Below are 23514 nucleotides of genomic sequence, written 5' to 3'. Positions count from 1 at the left end.
ATATGCTACCAGAACATTTGCCAGAAGTAGGCAACATGCCAGTGTTACACGAGCGAAAGCAGTTGTTTTCGGAGGTCAGGCAAAAGGCACGGGAGAATCTGGAACAAGCAAAAAGACAATATAAGATTCAGGCGGACAAACATCGACAAGCCGGTCCCATATTTGCAGTGGGGGATAAGGTGTGGTTGTCCACACGAAATCTAGCCTTGATAGGTTCACAGAAATTTCTACCTCGTTTCATTGGGCCCTACGAGATAATTAAATGTGTGTCTGCCACTGCCATGAAATTGCGTTTGCCAAAATATTTACCTATCCATCCAGTATTCCATGTATCTTTACTTAAACCCGCAGCTCCAGGAATGACGACTAAGAGACCTCCAGCCATCATGAAAGAATGGAATATGAAGTGAAAAGTATTCAGGATGCCAAGAAAAGGAATCAACGGTTATGGTACTTGATCCAATGGAAAGGATATGGGTGTCACAACTTTTACGCAATAGGAAAAGGATACAGATTTTTAAAGGATACAAGATCAGCCTCCGCTTAGGGAACCTCTTCACTCTGGGATAACCTGGATTATAACCAAGATGGTTCTGGGATATCTTGAAACGTGATTTTGCACAAGACTTTCCCCCCAAGAGCGCAGCCTGTAGAAGGTAGTAACTAACAGGCCAGGGGCTTAAGTGGAAAGGCAGGAGCAGCGACAACAGAGCTAGAGGAACAAAGAAAAGGATAGTTTAAGATAGCAGCCAAAGGTACAAAATACAATACTTGTTCCCTTCTTGACCCCTCTTACCTGCTTAGATAGGTAGGAAGTCCCGTAACCTGAAAGTGTGTAGTAGGAGGTTGGCTTGATGGTAGAAAATGGAAGTCCCAGTAGAAGAAAGTTTGTGCAAAGATCCACCTAACCCGAACGGCACGAGGGCGCGTCTAATAGTGTCCAAAATAAACCCCAAATATAAACAGCAAAGCGTCCCAAATCCAGGGAGTGACCAGCAGAAACAGGAGAGCGTCCGTTTGGTCACTTCAGTGTGTAGAGCGTTGTCTTCTTGTGAGCAGCGCCGTGTATTTTCCTGTGGTAAAGAGTTCGTATACTTTCTGTGTAGGAAGTAGGCAAAGAACAAATCCAAAATACAAGCCAGGAGTTCGTTAACCAGGGGGAAACAACCGAGGGAGCCAGGAGCCAGAAATCGAGGGAAAAGACGTCAGAATAATCCTTGATACAAAGCCGGGTCAGGAATCAGATAACAGGAAGATAACCGTAGGTAATCGTAGATCGAGTACTCGAACTGAATAGTCAGTTTTAGGAGCACCCGTTACAAGGACACGCCACACTAAGTACTGGGATCTGTTTCAGAACGCAAGTCACGTTGTGGGCGTTTCCCGTGACTGCGAGCCGAAGGAATTCTGGACCTTGTAGTGCGGCGGATTCCGTGGGCTGAAAACAGTCTCCAGGGCAGTTTCCAACTGGAAGTAGATATCTGCAAGTGTCTTGAAATAGGAATGCGGGGCATGACAGTACCCCCCCGCAAAGGACGACCACCCCTGCGGGCACGCAGTCTTTCCAACCAAAAGGCCCGCAAGAGCCGGGGTGCATGCAGATTCGAGGCCGGTTCCCAAGTCCTATCTTCAGGACCGTAACCCTTCCAATCAATCAGGTAGAAACGTACTCCACGACGCAGACGGGAGTCCAATATAGCATGTACTTCATATTCATCATCACCCTGTACCATAACTGGAGCAGGGGCGACAGGAAGTCGAGTGCCAGGTACAAAAGGACGGAGTAGAGATACATGAAAGACTGGGTGAATCCGCCAATGGGATGGGATGTCCAAACGGACAGCAACCGGATTGAGACAAGAACGGATCTTGTAGGGACCCACATAACGGGGCATGAGTTTCCTTTTACCCCGAATGTTGAGGTGTTTGGTTGCCAACCAGGCACGATCACCGGGGACATAGGAGGGGGCAGGCGACCGATGTTTGTCCGCTTGCGTCTTTGTCCGGAGTTGTGCAGCTTGTAGATGTAATATAACGGAATTCCGTATAGCAATCAGAGTGTCTCTCGTGGATTTTGCTGCAGGGATTTGATCCAAGGAAGGTAAGACAGGTGGAAGTATTCTTGGATGTAATCCATACAAGGCGTAAAATGGGGAACATCCTGTTGAAGTATGTCGAGAGTTGTTATAAGCAAACTCCGCTGTCCCCAGAACGGATAACCAATTTGTCTGATGCTGTAAACACAGGCAACGAAGGTATTGTTCCATGGTGCCATTTGTGCGTTCGGTTTGTCCGTCCGTTTGAGGATGATAAGATGATGAAAGCCGTGCATCAATCCCCAAAGAATGGGTAAGGGCTTTCCAGAACCGTGAAGTAAATTGAGTACCCCGGTCAGAAATCATGATTGTGGGTAGTCCGAAGAATCGTACCACATGATCGAAAAAAAGAGTAGCCAATGAGGAGGCGGTAGGTATACCTGAGCACGGTACAAACCGTGCCATTTTAGTGAATACGTCCACCACCACCAGCACCGTTGACATTCCCTTAACCAAGGGCAGTTCCACCACGAAATCGAGTGACACCGTATGCCATGGGCGTGGAGGAAGCGGCATGTTCATTAATAGACCAAATGGTTTCCCTGGTTGTCTTTTACATTGTATACATATTGCACACGTAGATACGTATGCCGCGGTATCCTTTTTCATACCTGGCCACCAACACCATCTATGTAGCAGGTCATAGGTTTTAAGCTGGCCTGGATGTGCAGCTAACGGGGTATCATGGGCCCATTCCAAAGCCTTCCGTCTGGTGTGGTTGTCAGGTAAGTATAAAAGACCATGAACATAAGGAAGACCTGTGACAACCTGGGCACCCAAGGTGTCGAGATAAGCGGCATGTTCATTGGCCCACTGTCGAACTTGATCCAGAAGTGAGGGGGAGACCGAACAAACACAAATGACAGAACCCGAAGGTAGCATAGGGGTAACCGAGTCCCGGGTGTCGAAATCGGCACCGACTCGGGATAATGCATCTGCCTTTCCGTGGAGAGGTCCAGGGCGATAAGTGACTATAAAGTCAAATAACGTGAAAAACAAATGCCAACGTATTTGTCGAGCATTGGTACATTTTGCGTTGGAAAGGGCCTGTAAATTCCGATGGTCAGTGTACACAGTTACTGGATGTCGAGCACCCAGAAGATGGTGTCTCCACTCCTTAAAGGCTGCTCGAATTGCTAGGAGTTCCCTTTCCATAACAGTGTAATTACGTTCAGCCTGAGACAATTTACGGGAGTAATAAGCCACCGGATGTAGTTGTTGTGTAGTGGGGCAGATCTGCGACAAAATAGCCCCCACCGCGATAGCGGATGCGTCAGCCTCCACTATAAACGGAAGGGAAGGGTTCGGGTGTTGCAGAACGGGAGCAGTAGTAAAGGCCTCCTTTAATGCCTCAAAGGCCGACTGGGCTTTGCAATCCCAAAGGAATGGAATCTTCGGGCTAGTGAGACGGGTCAAGGGCGCTACTATCTCAGAAAATGAGGCAATAAAGCGTCTGTAAAAGTTCGAGAAACCCAAAAAAGATTGAAGTGCCTTTACAGAATCTGGGACTGGCCAGTCCCTTACTGCTTTAACCTTGGAAGTACACATGAGCACCCCATTCGCAGATATCTGAAACCCCAAAAACTCAACTGATGATGCATGGAATACACATTTTTCCAATTTGGCATAGAGAGAGTGTGTACGTAATCGCTGCAGTACAGAGCGAACGTGTTGGATATGTTGGGTGAGGGAATCCGAGAAGATCAAGATGTCATCTAAGTAGATCACGACATAGCAATCTAGTACATCTCCGAAAATATCATTAACAAAATGTTGGAATGTAGCTGGAGCATTGCAAAGTCCAAAGGGCATGACGCAATACTCATATAGTCCAAACTTTGTTTTGAAAGCGGTTTTCCACTCATCCCCGCTTCGTATCCTCACCAAATTATATGCCCCTCTAAGATCCAATTTGGTAAAAATAGTGGATGATGTCATCTTATCAAGCAACTCCGTTATGAGGGGCAATGGGTACTGGTTCTTGACTGTTACCTTGTTTAAGGCTCTGTAATCCACGCAAGGGCGTAGATCCCCTTCTTTTTTCGGTACGAAGAAGATAGGTGAGGCAGCAGGGGACCGGGAAGGTCGAATATGTCCCAGAAGCAATGCCTTCTCCACATACTCTTTCAAGTGTTCTTCTTCGTTTCGGGTCAGAGAGTAAACACGACCATGAGGTACTACTGCCCCAGGTACCAAATCAATGGGACAATCATAACAACGATGCGGAGGGAGTTTTTCTGATAACCCTTTGTCAAACACATCGGAAAAGTCTTGGTATACTGCTGGTAGTTCGGGATTAGAGTCTCCCAGCGTGGCATTAACAGAGGAGATGTTAGATACCAAAGCCAAACAGGGAGACGAAGGTGTCGCACCGGGGCTTCGAGAACAATGTTGGGTACAGAACGCAGAAGCAAAATGAACTGTTTGTTTAACCCAATCAATAATTGGGTTATGAGTCCGGAGCCAAGAAAGACCAAGAATGATCCCGAATTGCGGGGCTGAAATAAGGTCGAAAACTATTTGCTCAATGTGTTCTCCCGAGGTAGACATGCGAAGTGGGACAGTCTGTTCCGTTATCCATCCGGACACCAGATGAGAACCATCCACTGCGTGTACTTCCTCAGGTGTAGTTTTCGGAACCACAGGTATACCATAGTGTTGAGCTAATTGTATGTCCATATAGTTTCCACTAGCCCCCGAATCGATCATAACTGGACTGGTGAAGGCCTCAACACCCGGGAGGACGAAACGCATGGCAAGATAGACGTGTGAGGAGGAAGGGTACTGGTCCGAGCCATCCATATTGCGACTCATCCTTAGGGCTCGATTTAAGGACGAGTCCTGGCGTTTCCCGCTACCTTAACAGGTCTCTTGGGACATGCACGAATGAAATGGCCGGATTGACCGCAATAGAAACACAGGTTGTTAACCATACGTCGTTCTCGTTCTGTTTTGGTTAAGGGACCTCTGATGGCCCCTATTTGCATTGGCTCGGTTTCTCCTGAGGGAGTAGCAGGAGTTGTTTCTGCTTTGACTGAGAAGCGAAGGTCAGGAACACGCCGTTCGCCACGTCTTTGCCGTAGCCGAGCGTCAACTTGTAGGACCAAGTCCAACAGTTCCGGGAAGCCCGTTGGTAAAGCTGGTACCACTGATAAGGAGTCTTTCAACTCATCCGAAAGACCCTTATAGAAGACAGCTGCCTTCTTCTGTTCGGGCCAGGTGGTTTCTGCTGCCAATTGGTTAAAGCGAGTGAGGTAAGACAGAAGATCTGATTTGCCTTGACTGATAGCAAGGAATTCAAGGTCTGAGGTTTGTGCCTTGTAACGCATATCAAATACGCTATTCATAGACTGAATAAGGGCATCAAAGTTATATAGGGCTGGATCATTGGCTTCGAGTAAAGGGTTAGCCCAAGCCGCCGCTGTTCCTCCCAGATGGGAAAGGAGAAACGCTGCTTTGGTAACAGCGTCAGGAAATGCCAATGGTCGACAAAGAAAATGTAAACGGCATTGATTGACAAAGGTCCGATAAGTCTTAGGATCTCCATAGAAGCGTTCTGGAGGGGCCAAAGGGAAAGGTCCAGGAAGCACAATGGGTGCAGACGATTGTGCCTGGGGTACAGGAGGGGCTGCTGCAGCAGCGGCATCACCGAACTCCTCATCGGGGGGTAAGGGCTGCACAAAACTCTGTAGCACATCCATACGTTGATGGAGAGTCGCATTAGCAGATGCCATATCGGTGCGTAAGGTCGCAAAGGCTTGTATCAAAGCCGCCATTGGATCCGCTCCCGTTTCCATAACCGATAGGCAAAAGTAATAGGCTCCTAAATCTGTCACAACTTTTACGCAATAGGAAAAGGATACAGATTTTTAAAGGATACAAGATCAGCCTCCGCTTAGGGAACCTCTTCACTCTGGGATAACCTGGATTATAACCAAGATGGTTCTGGGATATCTTGAAACGTGATTTTGCACAAGACTTTCCCCCCAAGAGCGCAGCCTGTAGAAGGTAGTAACTAACAGGCCAGGGGCTTAAGTGGAAAGGCAGGAGCAGCGACAACAGAGCTAGAGGAACAAAGAAAAGGATAGTTTAAGATAGCAGCCAAAGGTACAAAATACAATACTTGTTCCCTTCTTGACCCCTCTTACCTGCTTAGATAGGTAGGAAGTCCCGTAACCTGAAAGTGTGTAGTAGGAGGTTGGCTTGATGGTAGAAAATGGAAGTCCCAGTAGAAGAAAGTTTGTGCAAAGATCCACCTAACCCGAACGGCACGAGGGCGCGTCTAATAGTGTCCAAAATAAACCCCAAATATAAACAGCAAAGCGTCCCAAATCCAGGGAGTGACCAGCAGAAACAGGAGAGCGTCCGTTTGGTCACTTCAGTGTGTAGAGCGTTGTCTTCTTGTGAGCAGCGCCGTGTATTTTCCTGTGGTAAAGAGTTCGTATACTTTCTGTGTAGGAAGTAGGCAAAGAACAAATCCAAAATACAAGCCAGGAGTTCGTTAACCAGGGGGAAACAACCGAGGGAGCCAGGAGCCAGAAATCGAGGGAAAAGACGTCAGAATAATCCTTGATACAAAGCCGGGTCAGGAATCAGATAACAGGAAGATAACCGTAGGTAATCGTAGATCGAGTACTCGAACTGAATAGTCAGTTTTAGGAGCACCCGTTACAAGGACACGCCACACTAAGTACTGGGATCTGTTTCAGAACGCAAGTCACGTTGTGGGCGTTTCCCGTGACTGCGAGCCGAAGGAATTCTGGACCTTGTAGTGCGGCGGATTCCGTGGGCTGAAAACAGTCTCCAGGGCAGTTTCCAACTGGAAGTAGATATCTGCAAGTGTCTTGAAATAGGAATGCGGGGCATGACAATGGGCCGGAAGACTGTTCTTGGGAGCCGGCGGAAGCAGTACATGCTCCAAGGTTGGTTAAACAGTTTCATCGGCGACATCCGGATAAGCCAGGTTCTGGGAAGGGTTCTGGGAGAGGAGGTAATGTTAGGAATAAGGGCAGACGTGTGTTTCGGGGCTCAGAACGGGCTAAAACACTAAAAGACTACAATTCCCAGCAGCCCTTGGGAGACTGGGTAGTTTACTGACGTGCGGGCATGGGCCAGCTGATCCTGATTAGCAACGGTTTATGAAGGGCCCAAGACGCACGGCAGGTGTGGCTTATTGTGGATTTGGAGAATGAAGCTGCGTCGGAGAAGTCAGGAGCCGCTCGTTCATGGAAATTGCAGGAATGCAGAGACGGCGGGCGTGAGCAGGTTTGCAGCCTTGAGAGGAATTATCATGGCGGCTGCTACGGGCTACTGCAAGCATCGTCCGGGAAGGCTCTGGAGCCTCCCGGACCTAAGATAAGTGCGGGAAGGGCTTTATTTCTTTTGAATATGCACAAGCTGACCACGAGCACGTTATCAGAAGGACTTAAGGCTTGTTAGGGTTGGGGCAGCTCCCATTTTTGGACGCACTAAACTTGTGTTCTGGGTTGTGTGAATGTATGTAAAGAAAAAGGAAGGCGAGGCGTGCACTCCAAGTCCTGGTCAATTAATCTGTTGCCAAAAATTTAATATATCTGGGTTAAATCCCAAAACAAGTTGGTCAGTGTTACCAGGGTTAAATCCCTTAAGCTGCAGTTCTGTTATCTGTAGTTGTTAACAACACTGAGTACCTGTTTTGCAGCAGAAGGGATCTGACCCTGTAAATACTTGTCCATTTTGGGATTTGACCCAGCTATTTATTTAATTTTTGCAAGAGGTTTAATTGACCAGGACCGGGAGTGCGCTCCTCACCCTTCTTTATTTTTGCACATAATGCTATGGGAGTCCCGGGCTCCAGAGGCAGCGCCACGGGGTGACTGTGCCCCACTTTGGAGAATCATAAAGATGGTTCTCTCCCCTCCCCCAAATTTGGGAAGGACTTGTGCTGTTGGAGGGGTGTTGGTTGCTGGTCACCTGAACAAAAAAAAAATGTTTCACTACAGCTACCACAATCCTTAGAGTCTAATTAGTTACACCTGCGATAGAAAACACAGCCTCCCTGATGATTATTTGAGATAAGAAAGCGCTTGCAGGAGAACTACTACAGACCACAGAACTCCAGCTGATGGGATCTAACCCTGTGAACACTGAGTACCTGTTTTGCAGCAGAAGGGATCTAACCCTGTGAATACTTGTCCATTTTGGGATTTGACCCAGCTATTTATTTAATTTTTGCAACAGGTTTAATTGACCAGGACCGGGAGTGCGCGCCTCACCCTTCTTTATTTTTGCACATTGTGTGAATGTATGTATTAGTCCCAACATTACTGCCAACGGGTATGGACTGCTAACTCTATGCAAGTGGAGAAAATTACTAAACAAGCACTTAGCACATTTCTAGGTTAATGCTGAAAGAGTGCATTTTTGGCAAAACGCTATGCTTATATGTGAAGTATTGTTCATGTTCTTATTTGTATGTGTTATGTCTTTCATCATGGGAACATTCCCATTGTATGTTTCATCCTGCTTAAAATGCTTTCTGTTTCATGTCATAGAGTAATTGAGGTACATGTAATAAGGTGTTCTCAAGGTATATGTTTATAGGTTACGAGCAGTATTACGGCATATGGTATCAAGGGATCAAAGCATTTCATGTTATGGTATTACAAGTTATTAATAAGAGTAGGTTTTTTCCCTGTGCTTTCCCCAGTCCTATCCAACCTAGGTTTTCATGTACCCTCTATCCGGTGTTCCTAAACCACCCTACCATGTCCACAACCTCTCCCTAACCCTCTTCCCCCTACTGGCTGCCACGTGGTGTCCTGTCTATTATAGATATCAGGTACCTGTGCCAACCACGGTGGGTGGGTCGACTTCATTCGGCTTCTTTGGTTCGGAGGAGAGTGTCGACCTCTCTTCCCATTATTGTGTATCTTGACATCATTGGAGGCTCATTCACAATTGGTATGTATGTAGGCTTGCAAAGGAACTTTTGGGTTGATATCACCTTGTGACCCCTGCAACCTAATTACTTGTAAATTTTCAAGCTGTCGCATTGATGTGACATTAGAGCGGAGACTTAGAGTTCCTTAACTCCGCTTGTATAATGAAAGACCAAGTTGCTAAGGCAACGCCTTATTACTGCACCAGAAAAAGATCTTGGAAACCAAAGAGTTTTATACTGTGGAAGTTTTTATTGTTAAATTTTGTGTGTCGCCCTATAGATTACACGTGTTTCGGCGTACCGCCTTTCTCAAATCAGAGCATGTCTGAGTTTGTAAAATCATATGTGATAATAGCAATTGCATAATCACCAAGCACCATCACCCATTTTGGCAAACAGATTAAAACGTTCAAAATACATTGAAAATAAACACAAAAGGTGTGATTGAAATAAGCATATCATGGAAATAACATTGCACAATTCACATTTTCATGTGTGTATATTCCCATTTTAGGTTTAAGTTCACAGAGAAAAAGGGGTGGGAATGGGGGAGGATAAAGAGGTAAGGAGAGATGAAACAGAGAGAAAGGTAAGTAACTCTCAAAGAATTAATTTTTATTTTTAGCTATTTTTACCGTAAAAAAGAAAGCTTTCTTACCCAAATATTGCTTATTTCTAAGGTCAGATGAAACTGTCATAACTGGGATCAATCCCAACTGAGGGGTAAGGGAGAAGGAAGACAAAGGTAATTGTATTTAGGTTTTTTAGTAATACTGTAATCAAGTCATGTCTAGCGTTGCATCTAAAGCGCATGGTTTAGACCGTAATTAAAGTCTGTCATTTGGCTGCAATGCTTGGCAGATTTGCAGAGGCATTATTGGAACTTGCAAGTAAATACGTTGTTTGACAGATTTTTGACAAATTGTTTAATGCAGCCATGCAATTATTACCATATTCTTATAGCAAATGCCGGCTTTATAAGGCATGTGGGTGCTTAATTAAACTCATGTTTTCTCTGTCATTGAAAGCCTACCGTGACATAACTAAAACACGTTTGAAGCGAGTTTTTCAAAACATGCTTGTTGTGCTACAATTCAAGTAGACACTTCCACCATCACCCTGGTGTGCATTCATGTGCTTTAATAGTCGCATCGTGTTGTGGTTGGTCCTGTGAGCGGGTGGGCTTTAAGGACCCCAGGGCTTACCTCCAAATTAACATTCTCGCGTCCCGCGTCTCCGGCGAAATGTGGTTGTTGCCTCTGCTTGTTGCTATGCAATAAGGGAATGAGTGACACCTAAAGTCCTTTGTCTATGTCCGTAGTGAAGGAAAGATACTCAGGGTACTCGAGCAGCCATATTGGAAGGTGCTACGATGTACGTATCTACCTGAGAAGAAATGATATTTGTGATTATACTGTCGGGATAGCAGGCAGTGTGGTCCTTGTAAATGTTTTGTTGTTTGTGGCAGTCACATATTACTGAGAGTTGAACGCCTGCACGTAAGCACAACAAATAACTCGGGCTGTGTTTAAAATTAAAATTAATTGGCATCTCCATAAAGAATCGAGAGGCTTATTAAGTCCTCTTTGAATTGAAAAACCAGAGCGGAACGGTTGCATGATGAGGGCCTATATCTATTAAGCAAACGGATTAGCATGCTTAGTGCTCTAGTGTTTATCCTTGTAATTTTAAGTGATGCATTGTGGGAGTCGTAGTTAGCATGAGTAATGCTACTTACTGAGAAATAAGTAGTTTACTTGAAAATCTCATGTTAGTCCCCTGATAAGGTTCTAGTGGTCTCATTATGTTAGTAAAATGCTCATGACAATTACTGCTAGCATTAAACATGTATATGGTGTAAAATGATCATAATGCATAATCAAACATAATCAAGAGACAAGAGACTGTATACATTTAGTAATTGCTACACAATCTTCAGTTCCTGATTACAGGAAGTACGACATCTCATTGTCTGTGTTTAGACCTGTTTCGACACTTCTGTACCGGCAAATATATCTGGCCTCTTCATGGCGAAGAAGCAATTCCTGGTTACCGCCCCTGGGTCCCAGAGTTACTTTTTTCAAACCTATGAACCTGATGTCTTTTTTGTCTTGCAGTTGGTGTGTTTTTTGCCAATGTTCAGCCAACGGCAAGTTCTTGTCTTGGCTACCAATTGTTGAGAGGTGCTCCCAGTGCTTTAAGTGGGCCGGGGCCTGCCGGGGCCGGGTCCCGGCAGTCTCCAGAAAGTGGGGCTGAGCCGGGGCCCAGCCGGGGCCCCCCGGCCCACACAACATTGGCGGGATGCATTATCCCGCCGCGGCCGCAGCCGCGACTGGAGATGCGCCCGTCATTATGTCGGCCAAGCTGACAGAAGTGCCAGCCAGCCAGAGCGACGCTGAGGCTGGCGGCACTTCTGTCAGTTAGTGTAACTCTCTCTGATGACCCCTCATCAGAGGAAGTTACTGTCCCTTTGTTTTCCCTCCCCAGGTCACTGACCCCCGCGGGCTCCGTGATCTATGCAGATTAAATCACTGAGCCCGCGGGTTTGCAGAGGGTGAAAGACGCCTCGGGCTCAGTGATCTATGTGCTCTGAGCAGATAGATCACAGAGCCCGAGGTGCTTTCTCCGTCGGCAAAGCTTTATAAAAGATGCCTAGAACTGTGTACGTTTCAAGCCATCTTTTAGAAACATAGAAACATGTTACAAATATCTATGTTTATAAAAGACGGCTTGAAACGTGCACAATTCAAGGCATCTTTTATAAAGCTTTGTCGACGAACAAAGCCACCTTGCGGTTTATTTTATCCGTCATCAACGCTTCATAAAAGATGCCTTGAATTGTTTACGTGTCAAGCCATCTTTTAGAAACATAGAAACATGTTACAAATATCTATGTTTATAAAAGGTGGCTTGAAAAGTACACAAACCATAGTGAGGTAACTTACTATGGTTTGTGCACTTTTCAAGCCACCTTTTATAAACATAGAAATATGTAACATTGCTATGTTTATAAAATATGGCTTGAAAAGTACACACACCATAGTAGTACGCATACAAACATATAAATGCTCACATACATTTATATATTTGTTTGCGCACCTTACTATGATTTGTGCACTTTTAGGCCACGCCCACAATGAAAGCCACGCCCCCAAACGAAGGCCCCCCCTCAATTTCTTACCCCACTTAAAGCACTGGGTGCTCCCTAATCCATGTCCGCAGTTCTCTAATTGTGCTGCCGATTTATGTTAGTTTGGAAGTGCATATAATAGCATAAACTACATATTTGGTGCGGCAATTGATCTGTTATTTTATTTTAGTTAGAATACTGTTGTTGTCTCTGCGTACATCTGTGCTAGTTGTTGCATATCTACACATACTGCAAGTTCCACATTTTCTGAACCCTGGTTTGGGGTCATCTAGCAAGGTTTGGGCTTTCTCTTTAATCTTCTCCGGTAATAAGGACGGGCTCAGGCTTGTGCAAAGTGTTCTTGCTCTTCTGTAGATAATTGAAGGATAATCATGTAGAAAGATCCCCACGTGCGGATCGAGTTTAAGCAAATGCCAGCTTTTTTTAAGGATTTTTTTGATCTCATGGTTATTGGCACAGTAGGTCGTAATAAATTGAACCTTGTTGTCTTCCCTGTGGTTACTCTTTTTGATCAAAGTCTGGCTCCTTGGTATTAATTCTGCCTTTTCCTTGGCAATGTTTATGCTTGTTGATGAATAACCTCTGGCTTTGAATCGGTTGGTTAAGAGGCGGCATTCCTCCTTAAAGTGTAAAGAATTAGCACAATTCCTTCTCGCTCTTATGAATTCTCCTTTGGGGATGTTTCTGATTACTGGTTCATGGTGACAGCTGGTGTGTGTCTGAGCATGGTGTGTTGGGTCTTTGAGAATGTTATGATGCAAGGCTCCTGGGAATCAGTTGGGATCTGGAGTTTGAGCACAGGGGGACCGGTGGATGCTTCTTTAGCTATGAACTATGCTACTCTGTCTATGAACTTGTCTTGAGTATGCTGTATCTACTCCCTGTTGTATTTACCTGCAGTCTATGTACCCAGTAAAGCTGTCTATGTCACTTGGGCTCCAGGGTTATCTGTTTTACCCTAAGGCCAATCTCAACAAACTCCTTGATTAATTTGGGAGCCGGGAGGATTGGGAAGTGAGCTGTTGGAAGTCGAGGTCAAGGTGTGGAAATTGGATGTGTGGAGCGAGGATAGACATTGGGGGTGGGCGGTGTCAGGTAGGGGAGTACATTGAAGAATGTGAGGGTGAAGGGAAGGCGGGAGATGGTAGGCATGTGAGCGGCTGGGGGCATTAGTGGTGGGAGGAATCAGAGTGCAGTGGCATTTTAGTAAACAGTACTGGCTATTTCCCTCACAGGCGTCCTCGTTGGCTGGAGAGTGGGCAGAGGCTAGACAGGGTGTAGCCTGAGTGGGCCAGGCCCACCCACAGTCTGTAAATGCCTCCTCAGCAATGCTTTGTGGGCATTTACAGATGCTACATTACATTAGCTTCAGGCCCCACTTGTTAGGCAAGCTTGGCTGCACCTCTGAGAGTGTGTTGGGGGGATTCTGCACCAGCCCTTTTCCATTAGACAGGGATAGCTAGACCTCTTCCCCCCCCCCATCCCTGCTACCCACACACTTCCGCCCTGCCTGTACTGCCGCTGCCTCCGCTGACCCGGAACAGGAAACCGCCGTGAGTTTGGCGGCTTCTTTTTCGTCACTTCCGGTGGTGAAGATGCGGGAGAAGCAACTTTTGGAAACCGGGGTAAGAAGTGCCGGCCGCTCCCAAACCTCTGGGGGGTGTTAGGAGATATTTCCCCCGGACTGGCACGTCTTCCGTGTCCACCACCTGAACCCGCCCCCGAGGTCACGCCCCCTCAAGTGTGGCAAAGTCACGCAGCCTCCAATACCCGGAGCATGGGGGGTGGGGAGGGTGATGATGATGATGCCCTGGGTCCAAACACGACCTGCCCCCCACCACCTCCCACCATACCTACACGGGCCGGGGTCCAAAGCCAGCAGCCCCACAGATTACTCCTATTATTATTACTCTTCCCACACGGGCACTGGACTTCACTAGGCCGGGGAGGGGGGGCGGGGACGCTGAGCCCCCCCTGTCCCCCCCGGCAGGGTCTCGCTCGGGGCCGAACTCTTCCTCCTATTTGGGCCATGTTTACATGTCGGAGCCCAGCCCCCACATTTCCTGCTCAGTAATCCCTGCATTCAGGAAAGTGCACATTGGATCCAGATGGGCTCTCCATCCCCTGCCCAACATGACCCAGACACAGAGTTCCTTCCCTGGAGCTGCAGATGTGTCTCCTCCTGCCTCTCACCCCCAGCAGTGCCCCTGTGGCAGAATAACTGGAAGCAGAACAAGGCGCTGAAGGAGTGTAAATCACCCCCCCTGTGCTGTGGGCGCATCATTTACAGAGATATTACTATGTCTGTGCTCTGGTATCATTTCTCCATTCAGCACTGGCCTAGGAGCTCGCATCACTTTTCAGTCTGATACTTCCGAATCTACATCTATAAAGGGAAATACACATGTACACAGTAAGACTTCAGAATGACACGAGCTGAACGCCAGAGCCTGCAGGACATTGCTTTACAAGTTTTGCATTTTTATTTGAAGTGTTTTTTTCTCTCCTCGCATAAGGGCACACCTCTGCAAACTTAGCACACGTTGTCTGCATCCCAGCTCTTCTTTCCTTTTCTAAACCCAATTTAAGACCCAAAGCTTGGAAGTGGAAAGTTATCTCCACGTGACAGACCAGCTGAACACTGGAAGCAAGACAACGCAGCGCAACACAGGTTTGAATCCCGATCCCACGCTTTGAAACCATTGGTTAGTATTAAGCGACTTATAAATGAACAATTCAAATAAATCATTTAGCCCCTTTACCTGATCGGCACTGCTCCACGACAAACTCAACTCCCTCACCGTCAGTGCCTTAAATGGCACTGCTAATGAGCTGGGGCTCATCAAGGAGGCGTGGCCTAATGGCCTGTTAGACCGCGCCCCCTTGACGACCCCAAGGCACAATGGGCTACTAGCGCCCCTGCCATGCAGCCTTTTGTACAGATCAGCACCTTCTTCCTATAGGGTAAGAGGGGGCTGATTTCTGCATTTATTTTCTATAGGCTTTCTTGGTAGGGGATAACGCCTCACCTATTCAGCCTTAATGGTGGCCCTGCACCTCGCCAGCTGAGGAGGGGCAGCATCACCATTAAGGCTGAAAGGGTGTGGCCGCTGGAAGCGGAGGCCTTTTTCCTAAAGACTCAAACTCCTGTGAATGCGCGCAAGCTTCAAAATTTAGAAAACGAGGCCTCTGCTTCCAGTGGCCTCGCGTTTCTCTCCATAATGATGGCGCCGGCTGATGGGCATCTCTTACTTGAAGGGATGCCACGCAGGTGAGGCACCACCAATATGGGTGAAAGGCATTTTTTTTTGAAGTCCGATGTTCTCACACAAGAGCGAGTGCTTCAAGGTTTAGAAAAAAATCCTTGTCATGTTGTGCCCAGGGCTCTCAGGGGGGGACTAGTGAGCCCCGGCAGGGTCCGACCTCAAAATGAGATTTCGAAGCCTGCCGGGGCTTGGCCCTGGCTGGCCCGACCCACTTAAAACCCTGCTCCCCATCCCCCCTGCTTTACTGAAGATCATAAACCTCTCAAATTGAAAGTTAAGCACTTGGAACATCAGTGGCACGGCATTTGCCACCCCGTTAGATGGATCTGTCTGTAGAACATCCCTGAACTAATTTTAGCTGCAATTTCAAAGGCCTGAATGCTGAATTTAAAAAGTCTCATCAAAGTATCTTGATTTAGAGAGCCTGATGTACCAAAACAATGACAAGTCGGGCAATTTATCTCGGAACCCCCTCTTCCGTGCTCAAATCCCTTTTATACAACTAGTCTTCCTCAGCCAGGCTCAGACCAATTATAGTTCGTATCAGGTATCGAAGACTTTCGAATGTGCAAACGATTTAGCTTGAGCCGTTGCGGGACCACTTCGATTTCACAGTCCAACAATTTTACACTCTCACAGTTGGATACCTAACGGAGATCTTCGAATGAGCACTCATGTGGCACCGGACCACACTGTATATGGCATTTGCCTTGGTTTCACAAGTTCAGTCACTCCTTGGATATTCATTTATATTCACGTTGCTCATCACATACGTCTTACACTCTGTTCTTTGCAGATTTCATCATACAATGTTGCTGCGTGCAACCTTGGTTCTAACATGGGTCGGTCTGCTATCAGCCTCTAGGACTCACCGGCTGTGCTGACTTTACTAGAGCGGCTATGTTTTAGGAGCCAAGGACAGTGCCACAGCGGCAATCGCTACTCCCCACCTCGGCTATCGATGCGGGAGAACCACAGGTACCTTCGACAACAATGCACCTTTCTTCAGCTTTAATTCCTGGTCTTATGTTTCTTATTCTCAAGGGTTTGTGAAAGTAGCGGTTTCCTTCCTGTGAAAAGGCCAAAGGCAATTTCTTCCTTGCAACCCTTTCTGGTCTTGCCTTTTTTCTCCTCGTATTAAACTGCCATCTTGGAACTGCTGCTTCCATGTGTGTTTTGCCAGAGGGTGCTTTCGTGCTCTGCCTTTTATTCATGTGGGGAAGTGTGATGGAAGTCCCATGTGATCCTCCCGCAGTGGTCCACCCCCAGGAACTGGATCCAAAAGGGATGGCCGTGTCCTGGCCACCTGGATGACAGATCCCCGTAGAACTAGCGTGTGAGACACCATTAAGGTATCTCATAGTTCCTTGGATTGAGGCTCCCCCAAGGCTCATAACAAGAAAGTCTTGTGTCTTTACCGTGTTAGGTGGATGACTCCCACCCCCCTGACTTTCATTGTGTTTCTCAGTGCTTTTCCCAATACCAGGGTAAGTGGCTTCCTTTCCCTGGCTCTACGTGCAGTTCACACTGTCAAGAGAATGACTCCCTAACAATGTTCACCGACCCCTAGGGAATTGTCTCCCTTGCCCAGGTCTTTTTCAGCTTCTCACACTGCCAGGAAAATGACTCCCTTCTCTTGGCTTTTCAGTGTCCACAAACAGCAGGGGGAGTGACTCCCCTGGTTTCTTAGCTTTTCACTACCAACCTGGCGTATCACATGGCCAGATAATTTGACTATGAAGATCTGTGTCAGGGGTAATGCTTTCCTATCCCATGATCTATCTTTTGGTTAACAGCCAACCCGGTTCAGTCCTCTGCAGGTACTGTGGGCTTCATTGCAAGTATGGTGATGCAGGGGGAAAAGTGGTGGTAATGGATTTACTGCCACTTTCCCGCTCCCCCATACTACGGGTTTGGCCCAGGAGTAGGGGATTTACCCCCAGCATCATGCTCCCTCAAAATCAGCAGAATTACCGTTGTGATAATATTATGATGGGGTAGACCTCCAAGCATCCCAAGGCTCACATGATAGTCGCGGATGATTTTTATTCCTACTGTGACCTGGCTTATTTGAGTACAGTACCTGCTGATTGTAGGTGACATGACAAAAAATGTACACAAGAATATTAATCGGGAGAAGAATAGTAGTCCTAAGTGCAATAATGGCTGGAAATAGTTTGAATTCCTACACAGGTTTGATTTGGATTATGTAAACCCATTGCCCTGCACGGGCAGAGTTGGCCTTAACACTTGGACAAATGGGAAAGTATCGTCCAGGATTGATTTAAGGGAGCACGGATAAGGAAGCTTGCTGTAAAATATAACATGCTTCATACTGTGATCATACCATATTATACTTCTCTCTTGCGATGGGTAAAGCAAGGAAGTATCATGGGATGCAGCAAAATATTATGGTTAATTCTCAGTGCCATAGGATTATATAGACAGAGGATAATCTACAAAGGTTTCATTATAAATTGATGAGTATCAGTGTCCTTATGCCTGAATCGTGTGCCTCTGACCATTTGCATATTTATACTGAGTTAATTAGTAAGTTGAAATTGACCATGAAGAATAAAGTTGTTGTGAATAATTGTTATAAGCATAATAACTTTTATGATGCTGCTATTAGTAGAATGAAAAAACGGTTACATACTGCTTCGACAGATTAAAAGATGTGGAAATCTGCATTTTTGCAGATATATTAAAGCTGACTGCACAGCAGTGCACACGCTATAAAAACTGGTTGATGTCATATAAACACGTGTGCTATGCTAACTGGCAGCTACATTTGGGATGTTAAGAATACAAACACAACACAAACATTTTCTGGCAATTATATAGGAAGCATCATACTGAGGGCAGGGCAGTTAAAGTGAACCCCATGTTGGAGGCCTGTTGGGAGGCATACATTAAGGAGATATATTGCTATTAACTCGATGGAAAAATGAATGAAGTGGAAAATCTGATTAGGACTGATAGGGATGCAAATGTTTTGATATGGATGTTATCGTGAATGTAATTAAGGGGCTTAAGGCATCGAGGGTGCCGGGCCTGGATCTAAATGCAAACGTAGTCATTAAACAAGCTCCTGCTTTGTGGGCGCAATTGTTATTCAAGATCTTTTCTTCCATTTGGAGCGTGGGAGTTATCCCGCCTAGTTGGAAGTAATCTACTTTTGTCCTAATGTTTAAAAAGTGGCTGAGAACAGACCCCCATAATTGCCATCTGCTGGCAATGATGGATTCCAGTTGCAAGATCTTCTCATTTTTATTGTTGGGTGAAGTGACTAATTGTTTTGAGGAGCATAACTTGATCGCAAATACTTGGTCTACGTACTGTCCATAACATCTGGGCTCTCCAATATGCGTTTGCAGATACAAAAATGAAAATTGAGGGATCAAGCCGGGGTACAACCTTTTATGCCTGCGACCTGATGTTACTTCCGTAAGGACGTGTCGCGTTGATGTGGAAGGTTGCGGCAGAACCAAAACCCCTACCTCCGTGGTTGGTTACAAAACATTTTTTCACACACAATAACTGTGCCGCACTGTTTTAAGTCTTTTTCAAAGAAATTGTATTGAAATAATTTGTGGCAAAAGAAAAAATGTTGTAGTGCCAACCTTGTGGTTTACACGTGTTTCGGCTTCACAAGAGCCTTTCTCAAAACAAAATAGGGCATATGTTCAAGTCACATGTTCTGGTCACTTATCATATACATCGATACACCAGATTTGATAACAAATACAATACATATATAAGGTTAGTTATGCACACAAGGAGAGACAGAGAAAAGGGGTGGGGTATAGGGTTGGATCATTGAGGTTTAAGATAAAGCAAAAAAGAGGGTAGGGGAGGAAAAAACCAGAAATGAAAAAACAAAAGGATTTCTTTAGACTAGAGGTAATTACTTAGCACAATGGCGCAAACAGTCAAAAATAATAAACACTCAAGTCATCCATTAAACTGTAAATAACTGCTAATCAGGCCAATGTATGCTCTATTGATCCTCATCTACTTATTGTTAGACTGTACGTTGAACATGACTCAGTTGAATATTAGTAAAAATACTATTGGTACATTACATATTCATGTGATTGCGCTATTGCCACATGGGAATTTGGCTTACCTAATCCTGGTAATTTAATTACAAGTGGAAAAGATTACCACCTTTCTTGATGAAAATTCTGGGTTAAATCCCCACCTCTAACAAAGTGAAAGTCTGTGTCACTATTGGTTAAATCCACATTGGTGCCCACACCGTGTACATGCGGTCCAATGTCTAATACCAATAGATTCAAATAAGTGAAGTGATCGAAATTCAGTAATTGTTCTATATTTCTTGGTGCCTACATATTGCCCTTAACATACGGTATGACAGACATACCGTATCAACAGTGCCCCGCATTGGGGTTAAAGAACGTGATTGTTACCGTTATCAATTAGTGAGACATTTGTATATGTTTACTGAAACTCCTCAAATTGTACAGACACCTGTCCGTGTAATGATTCACCAAAATGAGTGGGCATGTCATTGCGTCCCCCACCAGTTTAAACACGTCCCCTCTGTGTCTTACCTAACAAGAGCTAGTTCAGATCTCCGCACGTCGGCTGTGCAGTATCGGACGCCGGCGTGCTGATCCATTATGTGTTTGTAATCTCGTTGTCACAGCAACCAGGGAAGTCCTTCCTCAGCTGCCATTCACTAATCCAAGAGCGCCATGTTTGAAGGGTATTAGTCAATGATTGAACAATGTACTATTGCTCAGTATAACAGTTATCATAATCCAATCGATCTATAACCCTTTTGGCTTCAGCGTTATCTTAAATATATGCCTTCAGTTTCGGTACTTATGAGCGTAATACATTATCAATATACTCTGAAATCCTCTCAGTGGCCCATCCTATGCCACATAAGATCGCAGCCTTCTGGAATTTTTGCAAACGTCTTATGCACCTTCGGGAGGACGTCCATGGTTGATAGTATTGGATGTTTATTGAGTAGGGCAGATTTTTCATCGTCTGTGACCTTTGCAGATACCCATCAAATCACTGATTGAATTTCTATTTGTGTTATATAGACTATGCAGGAGCATTCAATTGTGTGGTACGCCCTAGACTTTGGAACAGCTTGAACAGTGGGGCGTCGATCCCATTATGTCATATTTCATTAAACAGATGTGTTCAAAAACCTCAGTCTTTGCCAGATTGGAACATGGACAGACAGTCTCTAAGACAATTGACATTGATCATGGCCTTAAACAGGGGTATGTGATGGCCCCCTTTGTTTATAATTTATACATCGCTGAATTGGGTGCTGCACTTAAGAACTGTCGCAACTTTCCCCCTAAAATAGGAACTGAATTTATATCATGGCTTTCTTATACAGATGATGGTGATTTTGGACCGCAACCCAGCGGGATTGCAGAGTTCATTAGATGTCATTTATGCTTATGCGGTTAGTACTCATTTGAAGATTAATCTAAAATTTTAGGTCTTAAAGAGTGGAACACTGGAGTTAATGCCATTAATCAGGCGTATTTAGACTTGCAAAGCACCTGTATGGAATTACTCACATTTCTTATTCTCGTTACACCCACCATTGTTAATCTTGCTTAGTGAAATAAAAAATCAAAGCTTCCGATTAGGACTGTGTGTTGAATCTCCCTGCACTTTCATGTAAAAAGAGGTATGGTAAGTATCGTAGAAGTTTCGTGTCAGGTCAATCCCCTAGTTAGTTATTAAAGTATTGCAGAGCTTAGATGTTAGATTATGAGTTGCATTTTAATATCTATACCACTTGTGAGTGCACAGGGGCATGGCATGGTATAGCCTACGAAGAAAGGAAGTGTTGTCTTTACAAGGAATGTGTTGAAACAGCTAGGCATATTTTGGCCGATTGCTCCTGTGTAGCCACATTTTATTGGAAAGGATACATGAAATTTGTTAGTTCCTCTGCACAAATTGCAACTGACACATTGTGGTCTTGTATCTATACAGCAGAGTCCTTAGTTATTACAGGTGCTTCTTTGACATCTGGAAAGCGGTGTGAACCTCCTAAATAAGGACGTGTGTTGATTAAAGGAATTGAATTTGTCGCTGTGTTTTCATATGCATCATATTGTTATTGTGATTTTTAGGATGCTTTGATATATATAATGTATTCATATTTTGTATTATGTTGTGATGGTATGTATTTTGATGATATGCATTGTTTATTTTAATAGTGTAAATGGTTTATAGTAAAAACTAAATGCACTTATTTATTTTAAAATGGATAGGGTGAAACGTGGTTTACATGAAACAAAGCTGGCAGTAAGCAAGCTTGAAAGGAAGATTCCTTGCTTAGGTTAACATCTGTATTCCCTCTTTCACATACTCTATCTTTCCATTTCTTTTCTTTCTCTGTTATAGTCTTGCTGAAAGTTGAAGAGGGCATAGCACCATCTGCTAAGAATTCCCAGGACACCATGGACCAGCTGAAGAATGAACAAGCAGAAGAACCTTCTGTCTGGGACTGTAAAGATTTGATGGAGATGGTGAAGGTTGAAGTAGAAGATGGTTTGTGTTTTACTGATTGTTCGCACCCTGTTATCCAGGTGCAGGTTAAAGAAGAGGAAGATGTTTTGTCTGCGAATTGTGGGACCTCAGAAGATTGGGTGAAATTTGTAGTGGGAGAGGAGCCACCTGCCCAGGATTGTCAGAGTTTAGTTGCCGTGGTGAAAACAGAAGACATGGAAGAAGCTTCTGACGGAGAACCTCAGGGCTTTAAGAAGTTGATAAAAGTTGAAGTCGAGGAGGAGATGTTTGCCGAAGATTCTCAGGATTCTGGTGGAAGGAGGATTGGAAGCTTAGCTGCAGGTGAGGAGTAAACATATTATACCACATTGTTCCAATTTTATGTGACACAGTTTACTAAATCCAAACAACCGTAATCCAACATTTTGCACTGATATATATTGTAGGGTGTAGAAAATGAAGGCTGCATGTACTTTCTCCCAGAATAATCTGACCTTTCCTACTGATTTTGGAGCACTCATTACAGTAAAGTGTTGACCTGTGTGTATTGTGAGAAACCTAGTAGATTTAAAATAAATAAATCGGGTTGTTCTCCAATTAAGACCCGGAGAGTCCTCTACTCAGTTGGCCAGGGGAGGGCCATCACTCTGGGGATGGACGAGCAAGAGAAGGATCACCTGGGTAGGGGAATCTAGGGTTGCCTTCGTGGGAATACCCCAGGCGAGATGCAGTATTTTGACAGGCTGATAGAATAGGAGGAGGAAGTCCCAGACACCTTTATTGGGATACATTGATTCCTGTCACCCTAATCCAGGTCCAATTTTTCCTTATTCCAATCCCGTCATCTATGGGCGAAGGGGGAGCAAGGAAAGAGTCAATTGCCCAAGGTGGGAAAGGAAGAAAAACCTACTAAAACAAAGACTGACATCTGATATTAATATCCATTTGTCCTCTACCAATCTAGACCACAGGGAATACCATCAAGACTAATGTTTGTATAATCAATCATCAGGAATATGGTAGGGGCAACCATCCCCTCGAGGGCGGACAGCCTTTGTCCATTGTCGATTCCATGATAGAGTAGCGAGAAATAGATCTATCCTCCAAAGCCCTTCCATCACCCCCTCCACATTTTCAACCAATATGGGACGAGGAAGAGGTAACAGGGAGCAGTGAAGATTACCCATAGAAACAACATGGCGGAAAGTAAGGGAAACCTACAATAGGAAAAACTGAGGTTGTCCCACTTAAAGAGTCCGGCACGGTCAGGCATTTAATAAGGACCACTCACACCTGACTCCACTTGACTGTTCTTTCAACTATAAAAGGTGTGGTTTTTCACAAGGTGGCAAGCGATCTGGGGATGCTGTCTGGACCCGAGAAGCCAAGGAGTAGAAGCCTGAAGGAGAAAGGCATGCCGGACGCTGATCCGGTGTTGGTGAGGGGCTAAGTGTGCAGGAGGCATGAGAAAGAAACGGATAAGTGCAAGGGTGCACGTTAAGGGAATAAAAGTGTGTAAGGTGTGCAAGAGGCACAATAAGAAAGCAAAGGAAGGTGCAA

The 23514-nt window shown here is 45.2% G+C and overlaps 1 protein-coding gene across 1 annotated transcript in view; it reads left to right on the top strand.

Annotated features, from left to right (window-relative positions):
- Positions 1-13722: 13722 nt before the first annotated feature.
- The window catches only part of LOC138489459 (zinc finger protein 135-like), a 63399-nt gene continuing 53607 nt past the window's right edge, over positions 13723-23514 (top strand). The window contains exons 1-2 of the mRNA XM_069617180.1: positions 13723-13794; positions 21850-22296. Of these exons, the coding sequence (XP_069473281.1) occupies positions 21906-22296 (391 nt within the window). The 5' untranslated portion in view covers positions 13723-13794; positions 21850-21905. The remainder of the gene's footprint in view (positions 13795-21849; positions 22297-23514) is intronic.

This window comes from Ambystoma mexicanum, chromosome 9 (genome assembly GCF_040938575.1).
Source record: "Ambystoma mexicanum isolate Mex_15411 chromosome 9, UKY_AmexF1_1, whole genome shotgun sequence".
NCBI lineage: Eukaryota > Metazoa > Chordata > Amphibia > Caudata > Ambystomatidae > Ambystoma > Ambystoma mexicanum.
This window is presented reverse-complemented; position numbering and strand designations above follow the sequence as displayed.